The 23,642-nt window shown below is 44.3% G+C and overlaps 1 protein-coding gene across 1 annotated transcript in view; it reads left to right on the forward strand.

Moving 5' to 3' along the window:
* The window catches only part of RASGRF2 (Ras protein specific guanine nucleotide releasing factor 2), a 236,367-nt gene that overhangs the window by 203,176 nt on the left and 9,549 nt on the right, over positions 1 to 23,642 (forward strand). Inside the window, exons 19-23 of the mRNA XM_021699693.1 lie at positions 9,404 to 9,516; positions 16,393 to 16,453; positions 16,749 to 16,852; positions 19,140 to 19,224; positions 21,948 to 22,145. Of these exons, the coding sequence (XP_021555368.1) occupies positions 9,404 to 9,516; positions 16,393 to 16,453; positions 16,749 to 16,852; positions 19,140 to 19,224; positions 21,948 to 22,145 (561 nt within the window). The remainder of the gene's footprint in view (positions 1 to 9,403; positions 9,517 to 16,392; positions 16,454 to 16,748; positions 16,853 to 19,139; positions 19,225 to 21,947; positions 22,146 to 23,642) is intronic.

Raw genomic sequence — 23,642 nt, forward strand, 5'->3', positions numbered from 1 at the left:
TTCTGACTCAAAAGGGCGAGAATATCATGTGCTAACACTAACAATGCTTTTGCTATTTCTAAATCTTTCCTTAGAAAAGTTACTTCTGTCCCAGAGTCTATTCTGTGTCCCTTAAACAAAGGATGTGTATGGTTTTATGGAGCAGAGCCCTGCCTCCCTTCTGACAACCAGGGCAGCACCTTCTGCACTCGGACAGTGATTTATAGGCTCCCGTGCCAGCCCCTCCCCCCTTCCCCCAGTGCTGGCCGTGGCAGGAGCTGAAGCTAGTGCGGTCTACAGTGAAAGGTCAGGAGACCCCAGACATCCCACCGAATAGGTGGATGAGGATGCTGCCCCCTGCTCAGCAGCCCCAAAGTACAATGAGGCTCCTGTCGCCTGCCAGTGGGTGTGGATGGGGATGCTGCGAACAAGAAGAGAGAATTGAGTTGCAATGTGAGAAGCTGACAGCTATGAACTATTTCTGTTTAATGACAAATTTGTTGTCTCCTGCTTCAACCTTGCAAATCGTTGTATAAAGGCACTAAGTGGGAAGATAATCAACGGGCTACACACTTTTTTATGTTAGTCTCATCTTTACTAATTAGCGCCCATTCACTTCCAGTTGTCCACGCCATTTCCCCTTTGACCTCTGCATGTCCAGGCTAAAAATTCCCAGCTATCTACCAGGTACAACCAGTGTTTGCTCCCAAACTCAGATTTCCCATGAAGGGAAGCCAAAGTGAGAGAATGCTCTATTTAATTTAATTAGGCCAACTATGTAAGTTCCTTTTGGCTCCTCCCGATTTCCTGGGCACGTAGGCTGGTACTTATTTTCATCACTGTCGTATTTGATCCTGCTGTATTGTTTTATCAAAATCTGTCCTGTCCTTCCCCCCCGCCCCCGCCCCCTCAGAACAGACTGCCTTGGGCATCACATTTCACTTGAGTTCCAGGGTCAAAAAGGACTCAGGTGAGGAGAGAAGTCTGGAAACCTGAATTGTAGTCTAGATTCCAATGTAGCTTACCATTTTCCTCATTCATAAAACAGGCAAAATGATCTGTAAGGGGTTCTTACGCACAAATGAATTATTTGTCAGAGTGCTCTAGAAAATATAAAATAAAATATAAAATCAGAAACTGTTATCTGATAACTATGGATTTTCTTCTTTTTTTTAATAATCCTGAAGATAGATTTTCTAACTCTTCTTTCTGTGGTCCAGGCAAACAACCAAGTAAGAAGATCTTACTTCCTTTGACTGCTTACCAGAGTTGTTTCTTATCTTTTGTACATCCCTATTGTTATCCTTTAAACTCTCCTTAAGCTTTCCATGCATGTCTTTAAAAACAAGAAAAGAAAACTCAGTGAGAAATTAACAACAGGATTTATTTAAGTCTGTGTGAAACAGAATTAAGAGTTTAGGAAACCAATGTGTTAAATGGAACTTATTTTCAGTTCCCATTGTTGCCAAGACAGAAATTTAGCTTCCTCTGTAGAACCAGCGGGATTCTTTAACCTTCTGTGGATGGCTTTCGTGGACAGAAAACACTGAGAAACACCATACGGAATTTTATATACATCAGTAGCTTCTTCTTCCAGTTTGCATTCCACATGCTCATAATCACTTGTGGACCTAGGGGGTGTTTCTCGAACCTGTGGCATGCAGGACTGAGTCCTTGGGGCCCTTCTCTGGACCAGCACCCCTGTCCCCCAGGACTCCAAGGAGCCAGCTCAGCACTGGGGCATTAACCGGTTTGTTCAGGTCTTTTTTTTTTTAAATTTATTTATTTGTCAGAGAGAGAGAGGGGGAACACAGCAGGAGGAGTGGCAGGTAGAGGGAGAAGCAGGCTCCCCACTGAGCAGGGAGCCCGATGCAGGGCTCGATCCCAGGACCCTGGGATCATGACCTGAGCCGAAGGCAGATGCTTAACCAACTGAGCCACCCAGGCATCCCTTTGTTCAGGTCTTAAGGTGTTGCCTACCTGCTGCCCTTTTCCTTGTGCTTCCTCTCCTGCCCATTCTGCTTGCAGATGCCACCAACCTGTATCTGCTAATGTCTTTGCATAATAAAGTTTCTTCCTGGATGAATGTCAAAGGTTCTACTGCTGCCACATTCCTGACTGGGTCTGTCTTCTCCATGGGGAAGGGGATGAGGTTTGCCTACCAGCTTTCCTTACCAGTCTTTTTCCCTTTTATGGGTCAGGGCGTGGAGAACAAAGTATAACTTATAGACCACTCTTTACTAAGACTTATTCTCGAGTTAAAGTCAATGATAATTTTGTTGGCATGTGGCATTAACTAAGAAAATTAAAAAATTAAAAATTAAAAGCAGGCCTTTCCAAACTGCCTTTTTTTTTCTCTCTAATTTTTGTCATTGTCTTGAAAGCTACACTCCTATCAATTAACCACCTCTCTAGAAACCAGTGGAAAACATAGCATCTGGAAAAATTTTTCCTTCTTCTGATAAATGCTTTTTAAATTGACTGATTATCTTTTTAGACATATAGATGTAAGCCTGGGAGTTATGTGATTTCAAGGTTGTGGGCAGTATTTAAAATTCTTCTAAGCGCAGCTCTTCAGGTCTAAAGGCTGGATTTTAGCAAGTCATTCAAATGCAGAATTGTTTGTTAGAAAACGGTCGAATAAATTATTTTCTGCATGGCTTCTTTCTTTTCACTGTGTTGGTGTCATTCATTGCCATTTGCCTCCTCCCAGTTATTTTTGTCCTAACATATCTTCCACATTTTGCATTGTGCCTTCCTCAAGTAGCCTCCCACCTCACATCTGCTAAAATAATTTCCCCAAACGCCAGTTTAAGAAGAATTAGGTAACATATTACCACACATCTCAAAGTCAAGTATCCTCCCCAGAACTTTTGTCCATTCATTCAACAAATATTTGAGCCCCCACCAGGAGCACCTGTGCTTACCAAATTTGGGGCTTAATTATATCTGGGCGTTACCACCTCCTCCTGGTGCATAAGCTGCTACATGCTGATCAGTTACACATTTTCTATATATTCTGTTTCTCTCTGGAGATTCTAGAACCTTATGAGTTAAGTGTTGAACAGGTATTGGAAAGTTTGTAATCATTGTGAAGTTGCTTTGTTGGGTTTTATTCCAAAGGTAATGCCCTTCCTTGTGTCTTTTGAGTAGGTTGTTCCTTTTGTAGGGCAAACAAAGAGGCTTTTAAAATATCTTTGTAGTTAGGTGATGGGAAATGCTGGAAAACCCTGCCTTTCACTTTTCCAGCGACAAACTGTGATTCAGCGTCAAGGTTGCCCAGAGGTGGCAAGAAGGCCAACCGGCCAGGGGTGGTGCAGGTGGGTGAGAAACAGGTGCAGGGCAGGGTCCCCCTTGCCAGCTGTTAGCCAGCGCAGTCTGCCCTGGGATCAGGTTCCAACACTTACTTCTGAATAAAGTCTCCCGTCCTCAAAAGAACTGAAAACCACACTAGTTTAGAGGCTTGTTATCTCTAGTTTATTAAGATGAGGAATCCAGAAACGTGTACCCTCAGCCTATCAAGGTTGATTTGCACAAATCTTGGGAAGATCGCTCAGCATCTTTGGCACAGTTTCCCAGTTGACAAAATGGCCCAGATCTAACCTAAATCTACACTACAATGTAAATTCTTCATCTTCTGTAGTCAAAGACAACAGAAAGCAGTAGCGTGCTTTTCATTTTCTTGAAAATCATTGTCAAACTCCAGGCTCTTATTTTTGAGCCTAACCTATCCTAAGCCCCTTCTTTGTGAGCCCACTGTCCCAGGTTTTAAAACTATTTATGTGGTTTTGCTCCATTCTGCAGTATTCTTACTTTCCTTTTGAGAACTCTGGCCACGGTCCGGAATACACTGTACTGATTACAGTGAGAAAATTATTCTCATAATTCTCTTTACCCTCAAACTGTGTTTATGGAATCAGATTTTCCCAATGTCCTAGAGTTCCCTTGGCCACGCATAGTGTATTACTAATTAGTACCCTGCTCTCCTGAAAGAATGAATGTAATCGTCTGCATGCCTCAGCTGGGGATTTAGTGTCAGCGGGCTGGAGAATCTGATTTATTGCGTCACACATTATTTTTCTGTTGTATGATCTAGTCTTATTAATACAAACCTGAGTTTCAAGATCTCCATCTCAGATGGGTGTTAGTATAGGTGGGAAATAGCTCCAGACTCAGTAGGGCAACAATAGCTCCGGACTCAGTAGGGCAACAACCAGCTGTCTGATAATGTCTTTCAGCCCAAACTGCCAGCACTAAATCACTGATAGTCACTGTTTGTGGACAGTCTGTGGTGTTAGCAGTTAGAAACTCAAGTTTTCCGCCGACACTGCCGAGGTGGCGTCCTGAGTCTGCCACTTGCTCTCTGTGTGACTTTGAACAAGATACTTCAATTCTCTGTACCTTGACTTCCTTGTCTGTAAAATGGGAATAATAATGATTGTAACTGTGTTAAATTAGATCATAAAGTGATTAAAATATCATCTAGTATGTGGTGAACTCTCACCAAGTCTTAGTTACGATAATGACCCCAGGAGTTGCTCACTAACCTGGGGAAAATACTGACTTTTAATCGCTTATGAATGTGTCGGAGCAGAGTCAAAATCTTGGTAAAATAAACTTCTCTCGCCAGAGCTTATCACTTGAGGAGGATCTAACATCATTGGCTGGTAATCCCTCGTCGTCCCTAAGCATTTGCTTTGTTCCCCGATAGTCCGTGTGAGCTGTCGCCTCTTTGCAGGGGTTCCCGGAGCTGCATTTGCCGGCCCACAACCTCTCCTCCGACTCGGCGGGGCAGGGCCGCCGCTCTCCCCTCTGCAGACCCCTCTCCCTGGGGCTCCAGGGGTTAGTAACGTTTCCTTCATCTGCCCATCGCCCACCCTGCTGTCCTCTGCTCTGCCTTCCCCACCCCCCGACGTCATAAATTGAGGTGCTCAGGAACTGTTGAAGGAGTAAGAACTATCGTCTCCTCTTTAGAGACCGAAATGTGAAAGTCTCCCATTTTCCGGGCTCTGCACCTTTGGAAGCAGGGTGGTTCCTTCTTTCTGATCTTCTGTCTCCTCATCTCCGCTTCAAACATTGGGAAACAAAAACTAACCTACATAAGCTGTTGCTGGGATGGCTTGGGTGACTGCGTCAGGTCCCGTTGGACGCGCACGGCTCGCTGATCTGGGGCATGAGATACCCGACAGTAGGCAGCTTCCCGGCGCAGGGCCCCGCTCGCTGCGCCGGGCCCCCCGCCAGCTCCGAGCAGAAAGGCGGTGCGGACTCCCGCAGAGCCGGACGACCCAGGAGCGCCATCTCGTGGGCGCCCCTATTGCTGCCTCCGAGAAGGAGCCGGTGTTCTTCCCCCACGGAGGATTCTCATTTCTCATTTCAGGGCCTGGGGAAATGCGACCAAAAATTAGATTCCAGATAATTTAAAAGTGGCTGTCAGGCAGACTTATTATGAATAATCTACCTCTGGATTTAAATAGGGCAAGTGCCTTTTAGCTGCTCCAGATTTCTATTGAAGTAGTAGCTATTACGTTTTGAATAGGGACTTTCAAATGGCCAATTCTGCATTTTACATGCATTGGTAAAAAAGAAAATGTTACATTCTAGGTAGTACATCAGAGGATTCAGAATTTTTTTTTTAGTCAGTTTTTGAGGAGTTGTTTTTTGCATGAATTTAAAAAAATAAACAATGACAAAGTCTTGCTACTGAAAGTGTAATCAGCATCGCCCAGGAGCTCATTAGAAAAGTATCCCTGTTCCAGACCTACCACATTAGAATCTGCGGTGAGGGGCGCCTGAGTGGCTCAGTTGGTTGAGCATCTGCCTTTGGCTCAGGTCATGATCTCAGAGTCCTGAGATGGAGCCCTACGTCAGGCTCTCTGCTCAACAGGGAGTCTGCTTCTCCCTCTCACTTTCTGTGCTTTCTCTCTCTCTTAAATAAATAAAATCTTTAAAAAAAGAATCTGCGGTGATTCGTGGGCATATTGGCAGACAGGAGCGCAGGTTACCACAGTCAGATGGACGACCTGTGTTTTTGTCTGCTCGCTGGTACCTCCTTCCTTATGATCACATCCTTTCAGCCTCAGTGGCCCATGTGTGACCCAAGATCATAGGTTCCTGCCTTGTCTGCTCCTGGGTCAGCCAAGGGACAACTGAAATCATGCATAGCATGTCACTTTGGACGTGGGAAAAACCTGTGCAGATGTCGGGGAAACTATGCGTGAGAATCCTTACACTTCGTACTCGGCCATCATTGGGTAATGCGCTTTACCTTAGCTACATTATCAGCAGAGCAAATGCTCACCTGTAACCTTCATCATGCCTCAAATACTGTCTGGTCAGATTCCACCAAGTTTTCAAAGGTCTCTCTCAGGCTAGTCTTTCCAGAGCTCAGAATAATAAAATGACATTTTATTTTCCTTAACAAGACCTTTAACACATCTTGCTTTCCTGGGGTCTCAGAACTGTTTCCCCTGTTGAGCCCAGGATGGGGCACAGTAGGTACTCAGTGGAGCTTGTTGATGAAACTGCTAATTATCCCTCAGCAAGGTCCAAACACTGGCCTGATGTCTTTCACACTAAACCACTTAGCATCAGATGATGGGCATCATTAGAGACTGACCCAGCTACAGGAGGACTCTATCATCTCACCAGTAAATACCAATATTCATTAAGGAAACAGATTCCTGATGCTGAGAAATCCTTTGGTAGTGCTCAGGGATTGAAGTTAGTAAGGTTATTAGCTGTTTACAAATATTCCCTTCGCCTTGAAATGGGGGAGGGGTTGGACAAATAAAACACAGTAAGAAGATATTACTCTCTTTTCCTTGCATACATTTTTAAAAAGATTTTATTTATTTATTTGAGAGAGAAAGCGCACGAGCAGGGGTTAGGGGTAGAGGTAGAAGCAGACTCCCCGCTGCACAGGGAGCCCAATGCAGGGCTCAATCCCAGGACCCTGGGATCATGACCTGAGCAGAAGGCAGACGCTTAACCGACTGAGCCACCCAGGCACCCCTACTTGCGTACATTTTAGAAGAAAAACGCATAGCCAAGAAGCTGTTGGACAATAAATAGATGAAATTTTAGGAAAACATATCAGCTGAAAGCCTGAGAATGCTAAGAGATATTAACCTCCGTGTTGCCGCAGGCCCGGTTGGCTCCTGTTCCAAAGAAATGGTACTGATTGTCAAGCAGTAAAAGTGAAATATTGAGAAAAGTTTGTTACACAGTTCTCCACCCAACTGAGACACATGAATATCCAGCTCAAATTAGGGCAGACTGTCGCATTGTCTGCAATTTGTGAAATTATGGACCTTTTTGCCCCTAATTTACTAAAATAGGAAATGTGTGCTGTTTTCTTTTTACTGGATTCATTCCAATTAGCAATGTTTTCTCTAATCATTTAAAGGAATTCAGAATGTCAGTGCTTCAAAATTACTTTCCTTAAAGTTAAAATGTAGTTATAACGCGTCACTTTATGTAGGAGGGAAAATACACATTCACGCCTGCACATAGAAAGATACCATATCGGGCGCCTGGGTGGCTCAGATGGTTAAGCGTCTGCCTTTGGCTCAGGTCATGATCCCAGGGTCCTGGGATCGAGTCCCGCATCGGTCTCCCTGCTCCTTGGGAGCCTGCTTCTCCCTCTGCCTCTCTCTCTGTCTCTCATGAATAAATAAAAATGACAAAAAAAATCTTAAAAAAAAAACAAAGATAGTCTATCAGAGTAAGGACCTTGAAAGCAGGACATAGCAGCATGCAGTTCATCTCTGAAAACCTGACCATCCTAGCATGCTGCCTGTCGGTGTATCGTAAGAATGCATTTAATAAAAGACTGCAAGAGACATGATGTTACCTTTTTAATTTTTTTCAAATTTTTTACCTTTAAAAATTTCAAATCAAGAGAAAGATGCCAGAAAAGACAAAGAACACTAATACCCATCTACGGTCACTCATAATACTTAACGTGCTCACCGTATTTGTGTTCTCTCTCTCTCTCTCTTTCTGTCTTCTCCCTGCCCTCCCAAACAAGGACCTGCTCTTAAAGAGCCTCAGTAAAATGATCAAATTCCGGACAATTTAACATTGATAACATTCCCAACTAGTACATAGTCCTGACTCGACTTTTACCAGTTGTCCCAGTGATGCCTTTTTATCATTTTCCCTTTGATCCCGGATCTAATCCAGATTCACATGTTGCATCCTCGTGGTCCCTTTGGTGTCCTTTAAAATGGAACAGTTCTAGTTTTTCTTTGTCTTCCAATGCATTAACATTTTGGAAGAGCACAATGCTTCTTCACAATGCAAATGTGAGATGATGCATTTTGGGGAAAAAAATAACTGATGATTTTCACAGAGCATCACATTAGTAGGTACCTGATGTGGGCTTGTTCTGTTATTGGTGATGGTAATGGGTCACTTTGTTAAGGTGACGTCTGCCAGAGTCTCTCTTTGTAATTAACAAATCATTTCTGGCAGGGGCGGGAGGGTACTCTGACACTATTAATTCTGATTCCCAAAAAATTTCAGCATCTGCTCAGTTGCCTGATCAGTTATTACTGCTTTGGGCAAAATAGTGATTTTTCTAACTCTTTTATTTCTTTGCATTTATTAGTTGGAATTCTACTCTAAAGAAAAGTTTCTCTTTCACCCTCTTTCTGTATTTATCTCTTTATGTCTTTGTGAGCATCAGTAGGGATTTACAGGTTGTGTTGATTCAGTTGTGAATTACTTGTGATCACTTATCACTGTCATGATTCATTTTGATGCTCATCTTGTCCCAACTTTGCCAGTGGGCACCCCTTCAATCTCACTCCTGGGCTTGCTTGATGCCCCATCAGTCTGTGAATGTCATTTATTCTTTAGCCCTTAGCATACCTGTATTGAAGTTCTTAGTTCAAGTCACTGCCCAAATGACAGATTTTATTCTTGCAAAAGATCTTTTTTTGAGCTATTGCTATGCCCCAGTTACTGATCTGACACATGGTCCAGTGGGAAACCAGACCATTATTTCAGCCTTTACAAAACAGCAGGTTATGGTAGAGGGTACCATGGGAGCATCAAAGCAAAGCCCTTTATCCCATTGGATTTGATAAAGAAGCTCCTGGGAGAAAGTTGATCACCTCCTAGATGTGAAAGATGAGTAGAAGTAAACGTGGGGAGGAGGCACAGTGGTTCAGGCTAAGGGAAGCGTTTATACCTTTGAGGAATTTTCCCACCCCCCTGGGGGCCTGTCAGAAATACCAACAATAGGACCCCATCCCAAACCAATGAACTCAGGATCTCTGGTGGGGAAAGCAATCCTAGGGTCCATATATTTTAATTTGCATACATAGCTTCTAGAGATTTTATCATGAGAAATGGTGTCACGTATCATGGAGCTAAAACCTTTGCAAATAAATTTTACAAGATGCATTTTATTTTGTAGGATTTTGAACTCAACAATGAACTAAAGATGAATGTCCTCAATTTGCTAGAAGAAGTTTTGCGAGACCCAGACCTTCTTCCCCAGGAAAGGAAAGCCACGGCAAATATCCTGAGGTAAAATGCAGTTGCAGGGGCCTCCTAATGATATTGGTTGATTCGTGCGATGTTCTAGAAAATAAGATCCTATCAGACCAGGAAGATGCATCTTAGACTCCTGGGGGCAGCAGGGAGACTGCTGTCACCACAAAGGGTGATGTATCATCTTCTCTTTTCTGGGGGGCAGGTTGGTGTCTGCGGCCTCAGGAAGACTTGGCCTGGGCGCCGTAACCTGTGTGGTGTGCAGGAGTGCAGTTGCTCCCGTCCGTGGGGGCAGACAGTGGCTTCCTGCAGAACCACAAGTGAAAAGGGGGGGTGCCTTGAGGATCCCCTCCTGCAGCCCCAGCGGGTACTGCAGAGAGAGGTGGTCTTCCTGCCCTCAGTTCTAGTTGTTGATCATAAGCTCATGTTTATGAGCAGGGCGGTAGCATTTCTGCGCAAGTCCCATGCCCCTGGTTTGTGGATGTACCACCTTCTAGTAGTTACGTGTTTTCTCTGTCTTGCTTCACCGGTCATAGACCAGTTTTACTGACAACTGATCACGCTGGGATTCCCACATCATGTAGGTTGTATAAAAGCTCGTAGATGTGATCAAAGCTTGGACTTTGGGTTTCCCACGAGAGACTGTGGCTGTCGTTACACCCAGCATCCAAGCAGGTAACAAGCTTTCCTATAGCTTCTTGAACTCATAGGTGGATGTTTTTCTAGTCTGCTCTACAGGAGGACTAGACGTTTCAGTTACAGTTTCCTCGCAACTCATGGCCATATCATTTGTCCCTACTTAGGGATGGGAAGCCCAGCATCTATCTGCTTGACCTGGTAGCCCTTTACCATTCTTGCTTCTAGTTCCATCTTCATTTATAATCTCTGGAAAGAGTCCTTTCTTTCTTCTAACCTTGACTATATTGTTTCTTTGTTATCCAGAATTCTGTATAGAAGGGAGTCCACCGTAGCTCCGTCTACCGTGTTTTTGGAAGTCCCTCTCTAATGCAGCGATGCTGGATTTTGGTCTAGCATCTTAACAATTGGCTCAAAAGTGATTCAGGATCCCATCACCGGACACTTCTTTGGTCTAGGGGCTCTTGCAGGTGGAATGTGTCTGCCCCAAAACAGATATGTTGACGTTCTATCCCTGAGTACCTCAAAATGTGATTCTGTTTAGAAATAATTTAGGTCATTAATTAAGATAAGGTCATACGGGAGTAGCATGGGCCCCTAATCCAATATAACTGGTTTCCTTACGAGAAGATGGCCACGGGAAGACAGAGAGAGACACAGAGAATGTCGTGGGAAGATGGAGCAGAGACTGGGGTGAGGCAGCTGCAAGGCAAGGAATACCATCTTGCTCTCAAACCCCTGAAAGTTAGCAAGACACAAGGGAGGATTCCTCTGCAGGTTTCAGAGGGAACATGGCCCTGCTGACACCTTGATCTTGAACTTCTAGCCTTCAGAACTCTAAGACAATAAATTCCTGTTGTTTTATGCCACCTAGTTTGTGATACTTTGTTAGAGCAACTGTAGGAATCTATTAAGGGCCCTCTTCACTTTGTCCACCCTGTGAACACACCTAAATAAGCCTAGGGCCTCTGTTCCTATGTTTATTTTCAGATTTTAAAATCGTAAATACATTTTCAGATAAAGCCTGGTTTCAGTTGGATGAGTGGTATCTGTAAATGATTTCTATTCCTCTTTTCTTTATATAAACAGTTTATTATGCTATCTGTATTTCAAATGCTGATATTTTGAAACTGCTTTCTAGAAGTTTGTGCCCCCAGGGACATTTGACTGGACAGCCGTCAGGGAAGTGAGGGTGTTCAGACTGGGAAAGACTCTCAGGATTGGCAAATATGAAACCCTGTGTTGCCCATCCCCTCACAACACCCATACCAGACATTACCAATCAATCCTGAGGGCTTTCTGCCAACACCGGTGGGTGAGCTCAGAACTCCGTTGTTAACTGGCATGTCATTAATTGGAGTTGGCCCTTAAGATGAATCCTATTTACCATTCCAGGCCTTTATTATTTATCAGGCTTAAGATGTGCAAGTTCTTTTTGTTGAATAAATGACCTGAGAATTAGAGGTGTGGGATTAATAAGAAATAGAAATTTTAGTAGATGGTACAGCTGGGAGCATGACATGGAGCAGAGCCTGATTCTCACTTTTGCAGGATTCACAGGTATTATCTTGGTTCAGCCACTTACAGCCGTCAGGTTCCTTAACCAGTCTAAACCTCAGTTCCCTCATTTATAAAATGAGACCAGTAGTACCTACTATTGAGTTGTTGTGATGATTACATGATACAATATGTACAAAGAGGTTAACATGTGCCTGAAACATAAGTAGCACTCGTTTTACTGCTACACTTATTATTATTATTATTATTATTATTAGCTCTGACAGTAGCTCTTAGGAAAAATAGTCTTCCGACAAGGCAATATGGCGTAAGTAAAACCAAGGTAGGTCTTAGTCAAACTCAACTTTCCTTAGCTTCATCACCTTGTCTATACAAAAGAGATTATAATAACATTAAAAGCCAGTTTAATATTGCACAAAGACATGAATGCAATAAAAAATCTTTCAAATGTACACTTCAAGTGGATGAATTATTTGACATGGGAATTATATCTCAGTATAGTTGTTACAAAAGAAACTATAGTCCTGACCCACTTGCTATTTAGTAAAAGAAAAAAAGAAGCAAAAAGCAAAACAAAAAAGCAGTTCTACTGATGGGATGCTCCCAGCTGCCCACCCACACTTCTGATCCCTTGCGAAGTCTTCCCAAAGTGTTCCAAAAGTCCCAAGAAATGTGTGCTCAGGAACAAATCCAGTCATTTTTCTGCCTCAGCGTCTTTATTCAAGCTCACTGGCCCGGACACCGCTTGAGGGAGAGACCTTATCAGTGCCGCCATTGTTTCTGTCAAGAATGCTATCTGACAGTCCTCTAAAGCCACCATTTCCCTATCAAAAAGCTGACAAAGATGCCACCTGCCGCATCCCTGAGCCACAGGGGCCCCAGAGCAGCCTCACTCAACCGGAAGTCTTGGTCTCTCGTGAAAATAGCTCCTTTGGCTCCTGGTTCTACATCTTTCACCATAACAATTCAAAATTCACCCACTGAGCCAAGTAGGGAATAGATATTATTACGTCGTCCATTCTCCTACCTCTGACCATCTTTCTTCCCATGAGGCCAAAACAAACAAAAGTCTTTGTTTAGCCCTGAGCATATCAACTAAAGCAGACAGATACCCGTGGGGTCACCAGCCCATTAGCTGAGCAAACAGCCAAACCCTGAGTCCCATTTGGGTCAGCTGGGTCTCGGAGGCACTAACTTATCTTCCCAACAAGTGAGTGAATAGATTTGTGCAAAAAAAAAAAAAAAATCCTGGTGCAAGAAAACTACTGATCTTTGATTGAAGTCCCTCTGCCAAGTCATTCCACCTGCACCAAGCTTAAGGGTCCCTGCGCCAGCACACAAGATTGTGATTATAGGAGGAATAAATGATTCATTAATTTATCAGGGTTTTTGCTAACTTATCATACAGATACTTGTGTTTAGAATGACATTTACATATATATATATTTTAAATCATGTCAGAATGATTAGAAAGTAGAGTAGGAAGTAAGACCTCAATATAACCATCACTGATGGAGTGTCATCATTCATGAAATCTCTTTGTGAAAAAATATCATCATGGAGTATATGAGAAAGAAACAGAAACCAAAAGGATTATTTAATAATTATATGACAATTATATAAAATAGTAATCACGTGGAAAATTACAAAGATGTTTCTGTTAATTTATTTCTTAATTTGGAAACAAACAGGGAATTTTTTCCAACCAAAACCAGGAGATTTTAGTACTCAAGGTTTCCATGCATTTGTGGACATCTGACTTTTTAAAAAAATATGTCAGAGCATAGGAAGCAATGGGCTCAAGTAAGCCTGGAAGGAAGAAAAGCCATGCCCAAGAAAGCAAAGGACGGAAGAGGTGGTCCGGCAGGTCCCAGCAAGTGAAGCAACAAGCAGTTAAACCATTCACAAATTGAGGAGGAGCAGAGACGAGGCAGGTCACGCCATGGGGCCATGCCAGCCGGTCTCAGTAGCAAGCAGGCAGCCCAGAGAGTGTGGACCAGTCTGCGGATAGAGGCCAATTTCTCTTGGCTCTGTTTTTAAGCCTATCTGATTTCTACTGTTGAAAGAGGACTTTTCCAGTAACAGAACTTTGAATAATCCCATTTCCTTTTAAATGTTTTATTTGGCATTTCATTATAAACGCACAGATACTTAACTGGTCATGCCGGCTGGGAGATGTGAGAGAAACCCAGTATCCTGGGTGTCCATCAAAGCAGGAAGGCAGTCAAAAGACTAGGAGCACATCCATCCTCGACTGGAACTGGGCCAGAGGTAGAGGGGCCTTCCCATCGAAGGGAAAATTTGTGAACATACCTCCCGGTGAATACAAGTTGTGGTTGCGAGAGAGAAAAACATATCACATTGTAGTTAAATGTAGCCTTGACATTAGAGATGTATAGGCAGTCAAGCTGTATGAGATGTAAACATGAATGTATTTAAACATATATTACATTTATACAGGAAACTGAAAGTTTCCAATAATAAGCCATTTCTGTCTCACACAGTCTCACAGGGATAGCTTTATGATGAAGAAATTTAATTAGCATGCATAGTTTGTTGTCTTGTTTGTGACTAAAAACCTCTGCTCAAGACTTTTCCATTTCTTTTTTTTTTTTTTAAGATTTTATTTATTTATTTGACAGAGAGAGACAGGGAGTGGGAGAAGGAGAAGCAGGCTTCCTGCTGAGCAGGGAGCCCGACGCAGAGCTCGATGTGGGGCTCGATGCGGGGCTCAATCCCAGGACCCTGGGATCATGATCTGAGCCAAAGGCAGACACCTAACGACTGAACCACCCAGGCACCCCAAGACTTTTCTGTTTCTAAAATACCACTTCCTCCCCAACGTTGTCTGACTAGCTGGCTTCTGAATCTATGTAGACATAAATCTTGGTAAACAACTAACATGCCATAAAATGAAAACAAACAAACAAACAATGACTTCATGGGTGGGCTGCTGGAGTGGGTTCGAGTCATAAAAAGGTGACCCACAAACCTCACAAGGCCCCAAGAAGCATCAACAGGCATTTGGGAAAAGAGAAAACATTAGATAATTTAACAAGACCAGAACACATCTTGGAGCACTAGTGTGAGATGACTGAGGAAAGGAACATTTGATAAAAGCTAACTAACTTCTTGACCACTTCTTTCCAGGGAAAAACTATTGCCCAGCGTCATTTAAAAAAAAAAATCTTTTCCTTGGGTACACATAGTTATGTGGCCACTGAGCTCTCTCCAGGAACCTAGACTACCCTGGAAAGAATGACATGAGCTTTGGGAAAGAGTCCCTTTTATCCCCTGTGTGTAATCCTTAAGTGTGATTTTAACAGTCTTTGGAGAAAAACTTGTATTTGCTTATTTTTTCCTCACCTTAATCTGCCTTAGATCATCTGATGAATATTTCTTTCCACTCACAAATGATACAGTTCATTGCTAACAAGAGGGCAGTCACTCCTTGAATCTAGAAGGAATCTTTATCCTGGTAAACAGGAGGGAGCTTTTGTAAGAGAGGAAGATAGAGGGAAGAGACTGGACTTTTTTGGATGTGTTTTGTGCTGGCTCCTTGAAGAGGTGCCTTTAACACCTGCCTGAGACAAGCGAGGGCAACAGGGCAGCTTAAGTGACCGAACCCTGGGCAGGTTAGTTCCTTTGAGCTTTGGTGTCCTCATCTGTAAGATGGAGATCAGAATGCTTACTCTGAAGTGATTTTTGATGATACAAGAGAGTGTATGTCAGATGTCTCACACATGGCTGTGTATACACATGGGTATTCACTAACCCATCTCTGTTGATTTCCTCTTTTTGAGGGCAGGTGGTTTTGTTTTCATCAATTCAGAGCACCGCGGAACATCACGTCATTATTTCTTTGAAAACTACCTTCCTCCAGCAGATAGGCTGTGTGGCTTGGGACTTTTGGTACTTTTAAAATGTGATTGTGCCTTCATTTTGGAAAACTTAAAATGCTTGGCCCAGATGGTAAGTTATATAATCCATATCATTCTCCTGGACTCTGAACTTCTGTTGGACATGAAATATCACTCCCACTCTGAAACCAGCACCCACTTCAGGATTAATTAACTTATGTATTTATTCAGTCAATCACCACTGGAAAAAAAGTATTGAGAGCTGAATAGCTGTGTGTGTGTGTGTGGCTATGGCACCAAATGTGTCTCAGGAAAGGCCATCTGGGAATCAAGGGAGAAGAGTTTACCTGCTGGCTTCTGCCTGGCATTGTTCAAATTCTTGCCCCCCAGGAACTCCCCTGAGCTTCTGGTCTGTGTGTGTGCAAGGAGGGAGAGGCTCTGCATCTTCTGCCTCAGCATCAGCAGAGCAGGGCCAGGGTGGGGGCTGGAGGAATGTGGATGGGGCGCTCAGGCCTGTTAGGATCCCCAACTGATGGTATTGCGGGATGCCCGAACTCACGGCCCAGATCCTCTCACGGGCCCAGAGCACACCAGCTCCCCGTCAGCCTCGCTTTAATGGTGGGTGTTTTATTTACCACCTTGTATGGAACAAGTTGGCTCCCTGGGATAAGCCAGCTCTCCCGATGATCCTCCTGTGCCTTTAACGTGCGTGTTTTCCTGTTTCTTCGACTTCCCACCTCCAGCTCACGTCTCCGTAGCCTCTCCAGTGGGAGGCACAGCCTGGTGGACCCAAACCCTCCAGCTTCCCAGCCAGGGAAATCCAAACTGCACGTGGTCCTTTCATTCCTGGCATGTCTGTTTTCTTTTCACGGAGGATATTTTGATTTTTCTCTTTTAGGGCCCTTTCACAAGACGATCAAGATGACATCCACCTAAAATTAGAGGATATAATTCAACTGGTAAGTGCAGCCATGGTCTCATCCAGCAGAGTTATGTGCAAACTACTTCTCAAAGGCGAGCGGTATTATGCCCGTAACTGATAACCGGGCGCTCGACCGCAGTTCTTTTGAAGCCTGGTGCGATGACCTACATTCGACTCAGGGGTTGGCAGTTGGTCCAGGCTGTTAATGTTGGCTGATATTTCTGAGCTTTCTGCCATTTTCTTGGTAGCTAGAATCTCTGATGGACGTTGTCCTTGAGCGGCTGCGGGCACCTGCTGTCAGTGCGTGTCATTCCCCGCTTCCTCTCTTGCAGACAGACTGTCCGAAGGCTGAGTGCTTTGAGACCTTGTCAGCCATGGAGCTGGCCGAGCAGATCACCCTCCTGGACCACATCGTCTTCAGAAGCATTCCCTACGAGTGAGTGCGGCCCTCACAGCTGCAGGCCCCCTCAGGCAGGACCTGTGGGCTTAGCGCTGCCATTATTCCTAAGGCAGATGTGTGTGCACAGAGGTGTGAGTCTTAATCTTACGATGGTTTGGTCCGATGTCAATGCCTTTTGGTCCCAGTTTATGTTAGAAATGTTGATTTGGAAACACCGGGGACTCTCAGGATGGTCACTCTTGTGTTTCTTTATGTTCACCGGTTCCCCCGGAATGTGAATTTCTTTGTACTCTCACATCCTTGCATCATAGGAACCTCCATACGGCAGCAACCATGGTTCTCAAACTGCATGGTGCCTAAAATCCTTCGGGAAACTTGTTAAAAATGTACATTCCTAGGTATCCCCTCCAGAGATTTGGATTCTAGTAGGTTTGAGGCCCAGGAAATGGCATTTTCCATGAGAATCCCAGACGCTACTGCGTGATCTAAGACTACACTTTGAGAAGCACTGAGGATGGGTAAAATCTGTAAATTCTGCTACAAGCACTCACCCTCTTCCACGGGTCAAGAAGTATTGCTGGGCTTTGAGACTCTACAACATGTAAATAGATTCCCGAGAAGGAGCTTTCCCTCGGTGTGTGCGGAGCTGACCTGCGCTGCGTCAAGCTGCCCCGTGAGGAGCGTCCCTATCACCACTTCAACCTTCTCATGTAGAGCATGAGGGAGCACGCTAGCCCCTTCCTGCTGCAATAATCAGGAGCTCCACAAGCAAGACCTTTGTTTGGACAAATGACAACTGTTGGCCCATGTCCTCGAAAGAGCTAAATCGAGGGTAAAGGAGGGGCTGGGCAAGAGGTACAAATGTAACCCATGTCGTAGGTAGAGAAGAGGCCATCATGATGATGGAGGGGTCAGGCGTGGCAGTGGGTGGTCAGAGCTACAGCTACATTAGAGAGGCGTAAGGGGCAGGGCCAGAAGATGCCCCTGCTGGCTTTTCTGTTGGCATTGTATCTTCTCACCCTCCCCGTCTCTACCCATGAACAAGGTTGGCGGGGAAGAAATGTGGCCTATTGGCCATCCAAATGAACCCAGTGACTACTTGAAGACTTGAGTTAGAAACCACAGTACCATGGGGCACCTGGAGGGGCTCTGTCAGCTAAATGTCCAACTCTTGATTTTGGCTCAGGTCATGATCTCAGGGTCGTGAGATCAACCCTCACTCCAGGCTCCACACTGGGCGTGGAGCCTGCTTGAGATTCTCTCTCTTTCTCCCTCTGCCCCTCCCCAACTTGCACTCTCTCTCTCTCTCTCTCTCTCCCTCTAAGGAAAACAAAACAAAACCACAGTGCCTAGTGCAGTGGGGATTCAGTGGGGGAGATGAACATGACCTCTGTGGAGGAAGAGAAAGAGCAAAGGCCAAACCCTTATGGTCAGTCTCTTCCTGGGATTCTCCCTTCCTCTCCTCTCCTCCCTGCTGGCTTGGATATCAACCCATTATTTTCATCTGTGGAACTGCCACACCTTTACACCCAACAGCCTTGCAGGAACTTGGAGGAACAAAAAACCTCTTGCAGGGACTCACTCAACATTTCTGGATTAAGACTGTGTCAGAGTAATTTCATTTCAGGTTATTTTTTGTCATGCCTATACAAAATAGTTCCTTTATGCACCAACTTGTCTGTCCATTGCTTGCTGTGATCTGGTGGGCTGCTCATGAGTGAAGTGAGGGAGCAGGGATGTTATTCAGAAGACAGACCTTCTAGCAGGCTGAGCTCCTACCACTGTAAATGCCTTCCCCATATGAAGTGGTAACAACAGTGTTACATGCCTTCCCCATGTGTCCTGTTCTGGGCTCTGGGGAGAGCAAAGGAAATCCCTGCTCGTGAATTTGACATCATCTTAGAGAATATCAGAGCAAAGTGGAGGAACGCATGTTGTTTGTGATTAACATTTTTGGTAGTGATGGATTTTTCAGCCCTTCTGCTAAGGCTTAAAATTTTTTTAAGCTGATCCAGGGAAAATAATTTGGTTCCTGAGTTAGTACTTAACGTCTTTATTCTTCTTGTGTTGGTCATTGTGTTCCCATTTCAGAGAAGCCTTTATCATGATCCTAATAAGGACAAAGTTCCAAACATTTATAAGAGAAAGGTGGAAATTGAAAAATCTTTTTCTTTTTGGCATCAAGTGGCAAAATACTGGAGATGAGCCAAAATTCATTTGAGATGGTCAAATTTAATGTAAATAATATTCATACTCATTGTTCAGGATCATAGCCACCATTTAAAAAACTTAATTGGTTTTCTCTTCTGTTTTGAACTTACAGAGAATTTCTTGGGCAGGGGTGGATGAAGCTGGATAAAAATGAAAGAACACCTTACATTATGAAAACCAGCCAACACTTCAATGATGTGAGTAACCATAAAAATAAAACCTGGGCATGTTATAGGGAGCTGAGTATCAGGGTCTTAAGACTCCTTCTCTAAAATGAAGCAAGTCTGCCCCCCACTTTTTACACAAAACTGATGAAAGTTTAAAAAAAAAAAAAAGCTTAAATCTTCTCTAAGAGCTCATAGTGATGTAGTAACTTCCAGTTAACTTCCAGACATAAGAGATTCCCTTCTGATGGTACCCAAGTCTGGTAAGTCCTCAATAATGCATAGATTGCAGCTATTATTGTTATCATAATCATCATTACTTCGTGGTCATACACTGACGAGCTGTAATAGCCCTTGTGTCACTGGTCCCCGGTGGTGCTGGTGACAGTAAGGTTGGGTTAGTACAAATCATCCTCATTATTACTGAACATTCAGCGCATATGTGTTCCAGGGTTGGAAGGGACCCCTTTGAGCATAATTACAGTGTTCCTGCAGCTGTGCACAATGGTGACCAGCTGTTGGTGCATCTCCCTGCTCTGCTTTTCTCCAGCAGTAAGACAAGGAGCTGCTTTTATGCCCACCAACTCCTAATTGGTTTTGTTCTAATGATTTTCATCCTTTGGCGGAACCACATATGTGGGAGCATCTTCAGGCCTATCTAGGCAGTTCTACTAAAAGACAATAAAAGGAATAATGATGACATTAAAAAAGAAAAAGAAGACTATGAGGCTCCCTGTAGGTAAATTAATAAGTCATTCAGCCTCACAGTACAAAACAACAGTGTAGATTCCCAAGACAGTGCTTTGTGCAGGGTACCTGCAGAGTACATATATACTCATGAAGGTTATCGCATGAGGAGCATCCATGCCACCACTGCCTAGAGGACAGGCCACATGACCCCTGAGAAGCAGAGCCCCTGCTGTAGAAAATCAGCTTCTGTCGTCTGTGCCATGCACACACTTGGGTATAATGAGCAATCAAATGAGTGGTTCCATCCCAGGTTCCAGACCCTCACGTCTCCACTCGGATGGCTGCTTGCACTGTGCGTTCTTCAACGGATTGCAAATGGAGTTTCTTATCGTTAGTACTCCCCAGACCTGCCAAGCCTCCTTCATCTTATGCCATGTTCTTAGTCTTGCATAGTGGCCCAGACTGCTCACTCACCCAGACACAGAATCTAGAGGTCATCTTTGACTCGTCTGTCACCCACCCCACCTCACTCCCCAATATATAAATCTACATATGTCCCAGACCTTTTTTCCCCCTACTTTCCTACTGCCATAACCTTGATTTGACCTTTCATCCTTTTCTCGGGGAGCTCCTACCTCACCATCCCCACTGTCCTCTCCTTGCCCCCAAACCCATTCTTTACACAGTGTCACAGAAATAACTTTTCTGAAAGACCAATCTAATTATATCACTTTCATGACAAAATTCTGTCAGCGGCCTCCTCTCACCTTTAAGATCCAGTCCCAGCTGCTCAGCGTGGCCTACAAGAGCCCTGCCTACTGGGCATCTGTGTCTCTCTCGTGGCTTCCCTGGGCTCCTCAGATGATTGCCACATCCTCTGTTACACCAGGCCTTCTACCTCTGTCCCTTTTCAAATGTTCTCCTCCTTCGATGGAAAGCAGTGGCTAACTCCTTCTCATCCTTTAGGACTCCCAGCAGGATGACCTGTTTCTGGAAGCCTCCTCTCTACTAGGCCAGATAACCCCCTGCTACCTCCATGTCCTCAAACCCCTCCATACAGACTCAGCTTTGCCTTTCACCGTGTGATATTTACTTGTCTCTGCCTCCCTTCACCTTTCTGCCTAACTAGGCTCAGTGCCTTGAGGTCAGGGATGCTGTTATTTGTTTTTTCTGTTCTTACAACCTAAATGAATGCCACGTCCATTCTAGGTGCTCAGTACAAAGTAATTTTTTAATGACTATGTACAATGATAATTCTGAGACACTGTGAGATCTAAAATACCTGTGGAATAGTCAGAGAATTGGTACACTCACTAGATTAAGTGTATGGATGTAAGATTACAGACTCGCATTCCCTTTGTTAGTAATCCTAAACTGTCCTTTTCCTTTCTATATTCTAAGCGTTGAGCTGCGCCAACTGCCTCTTTTTCTCTTGGTTTCAACTAATAGCATTACAGTTCTTACCCTTGAAACACTATAGGTCCTGTTCACTCTGGTGGGAAAAAATCCAGCGAGATAAGAAGGAATAAATGTTCTCTCCTCCCCTATCCCTAAATGTGTCTGGCTTGAGGGCTGATCAGGTTAGAGTTTGATTTGATTGGGGGTAAATGTCTTTTCTTTCTCTGTGCTACCTGGGGTTTCCTGGTCCCCACCTGTGAGGGGCGAAGGAGCATGTGGAGAGGCCCCAAGGAGTGAAACCCATCATCAGCAAAGGTTGCCATTCTTCAGGAATTACTCATTCTTTTCCATTTCCTCAGTAGTTACTGGAAATAACTCCTTCATCAAAATTACTGATTAAAAAAAATGACCTGTTCCCTCAACATGTTGATTCCAAACAATCCCTCTGTTCACTCGGAGGATGAACAGGTTGCCATTGGTTTCTTGTTGCTATTATTATTACTACACACTGTAGTCTTTTCGGAAGGTTGGTCTCTAAATGTGGACTTTGATCTCCATGTCCCTCGGCACCCTGTTTTCCCGACACTTCTATGGGTGATCCAGGCGCTGTGCCTGAATGCATTTCTTTGGCTCTTAGCTGGCCTCTCTTGGCTTTTCCGTTGTCTCAGATGAGTAACCTGGTGGCATCCCAGATAATGAATTATGCCGACGTCAGCTCCCGCACCGTCGCGATAGAGAAGTGGGTGGCTGTGGCGGACATTTGCCGATGCCTGCACAACTACAATGGCGTCCTGGAGATCACATCAGCCTTAAACAGAAGTGCCATCTACAGGCTGAAGAAAACCTGGGCCAAGGTGTCCAAGCAGGTGAGCAGAAGTGTGCCACACAGCCCGCTGCTGAGAGGACAAGCCGGGAGACCCCAGCCCAGGTGAAACGTTACTCATTAGGAAATAATTAACTGAATCGAGCAGCTCAGTTGCCAAAGAAAGGTGCTAACGTGGGTAATTACTGCGCTCTTACCACCTAATTGATTCCACTCGTGCGCACTTCTAATTGGTTAGTTTAAGAAAAGCAAATACGACCCCAAAGCATTCATTATAACATATTTGGGGACAACTTCAAACGGTGCGGTTGACAGTCAGGAGTTGTTTCCTAAATTATTTAGAGAAGGCACGTTGATTCCAAGTGAACACAGCAGTGCCCCACGGACCTGTTCTTTCTCCCCAAAGTAAGCGTATAAATGCCCTAGGGCCTCAATGTTCACTTTTTTTTTTGTCATTTATGTAATAACCTTTTGGCATAAAGACTTAGGTGTGCCGGAAACTTTCATAATTTTCTTTTAATTGGACTCACCTTGTTCATGCCTATCATTTTCATTCGATATTTTCAAGATTCAAATGAAATCACAATCTCCCCACTGCCCTTTCTCCTGGCCTTCTCCCTGGGTGTGGGTGGGTGTTGGGGAGGGCTCCCCTGGGCTTCTGGGAGGCCGTGGGCACCCGCTGGTCTCCTGTTGTGGTCTTCTGCTAGTTGGTCACCAGGCGCAGGCCACCGTGAATTGCCCGTGCGTGGTGTATGTGTGGTCTGCCCGGCCTGCCCAGGAACAGGGGGGCTTAGCTGACCTCACCTCCCCTTCAGCCCTCGTTGGCTCCCACTGGCCCCTCCTTGGTGATCCCTGGTGGGCCGGCTAACTCTTCATTAGTAGATAACTACCCTGGCCCTCTTAAAGGGCGGTGGGGGGATTTTCCAGACTCCTCCAAGTCCTCCTGGTGCCAAAGGGAAATTCTTTTGTCTGTGATCAAAGCCTGGACCTTGCAAACAAAAGCCACAGCTTTTATAAGTACTGTTTAAAAAGCAAACAAACACTTTTTATGTTGAGATCATGTAGGTTCATGTACAGTTTGGAAGAAATAATAGAAATACCCTGCACCCTACACCTAGTGCCCCCCCAGTGTAACCTCTGGTGTAACTGAAAACATATCCCAACCACAAAGTTAACATAGGTAACATCCACTAACCTTATTCAGGCGATCTGTTTTACATATATGCTCATTTGGGCCTGTGTGTATTTACTTTTATGCACTTTCATTACCCCTGCAGTCAAGATACAACACAGTGCTATGACCAGGATCCCTCCTGCCACGCTTTTCATGGCCATAGCTGCTTCCTCCCTGCCCCCTCCCTAACTCTGGCAACCAAAAACCTGTTTCTCATCTCTATAAAATTTCATCATTTCAAGGACATTATATAAATGGAATCATATGGTAGATGACATTTTGAGATTGCCTTTTTAAAAATTCCCTTGAGATCCATTCATGTATCAATACTTCATTTCTTTTTATTGCTAAGTAGTATTCATGGTA

This window comes from Neomonachus schauinslandi, chromosome 7, assembly GCF_002201575.2.
Source record: "Neomonachus schauinslandi chromosome 7, ASM220157v2, whole genome shotgun sequence".
Taxonomy (NCBI): domain Eukaryota; kingdom Metazoa; phylum Chordata; class Mammalia; order Carnivora; family Phocidae; genus Neomonachus; species Neomonachus schauinslandi.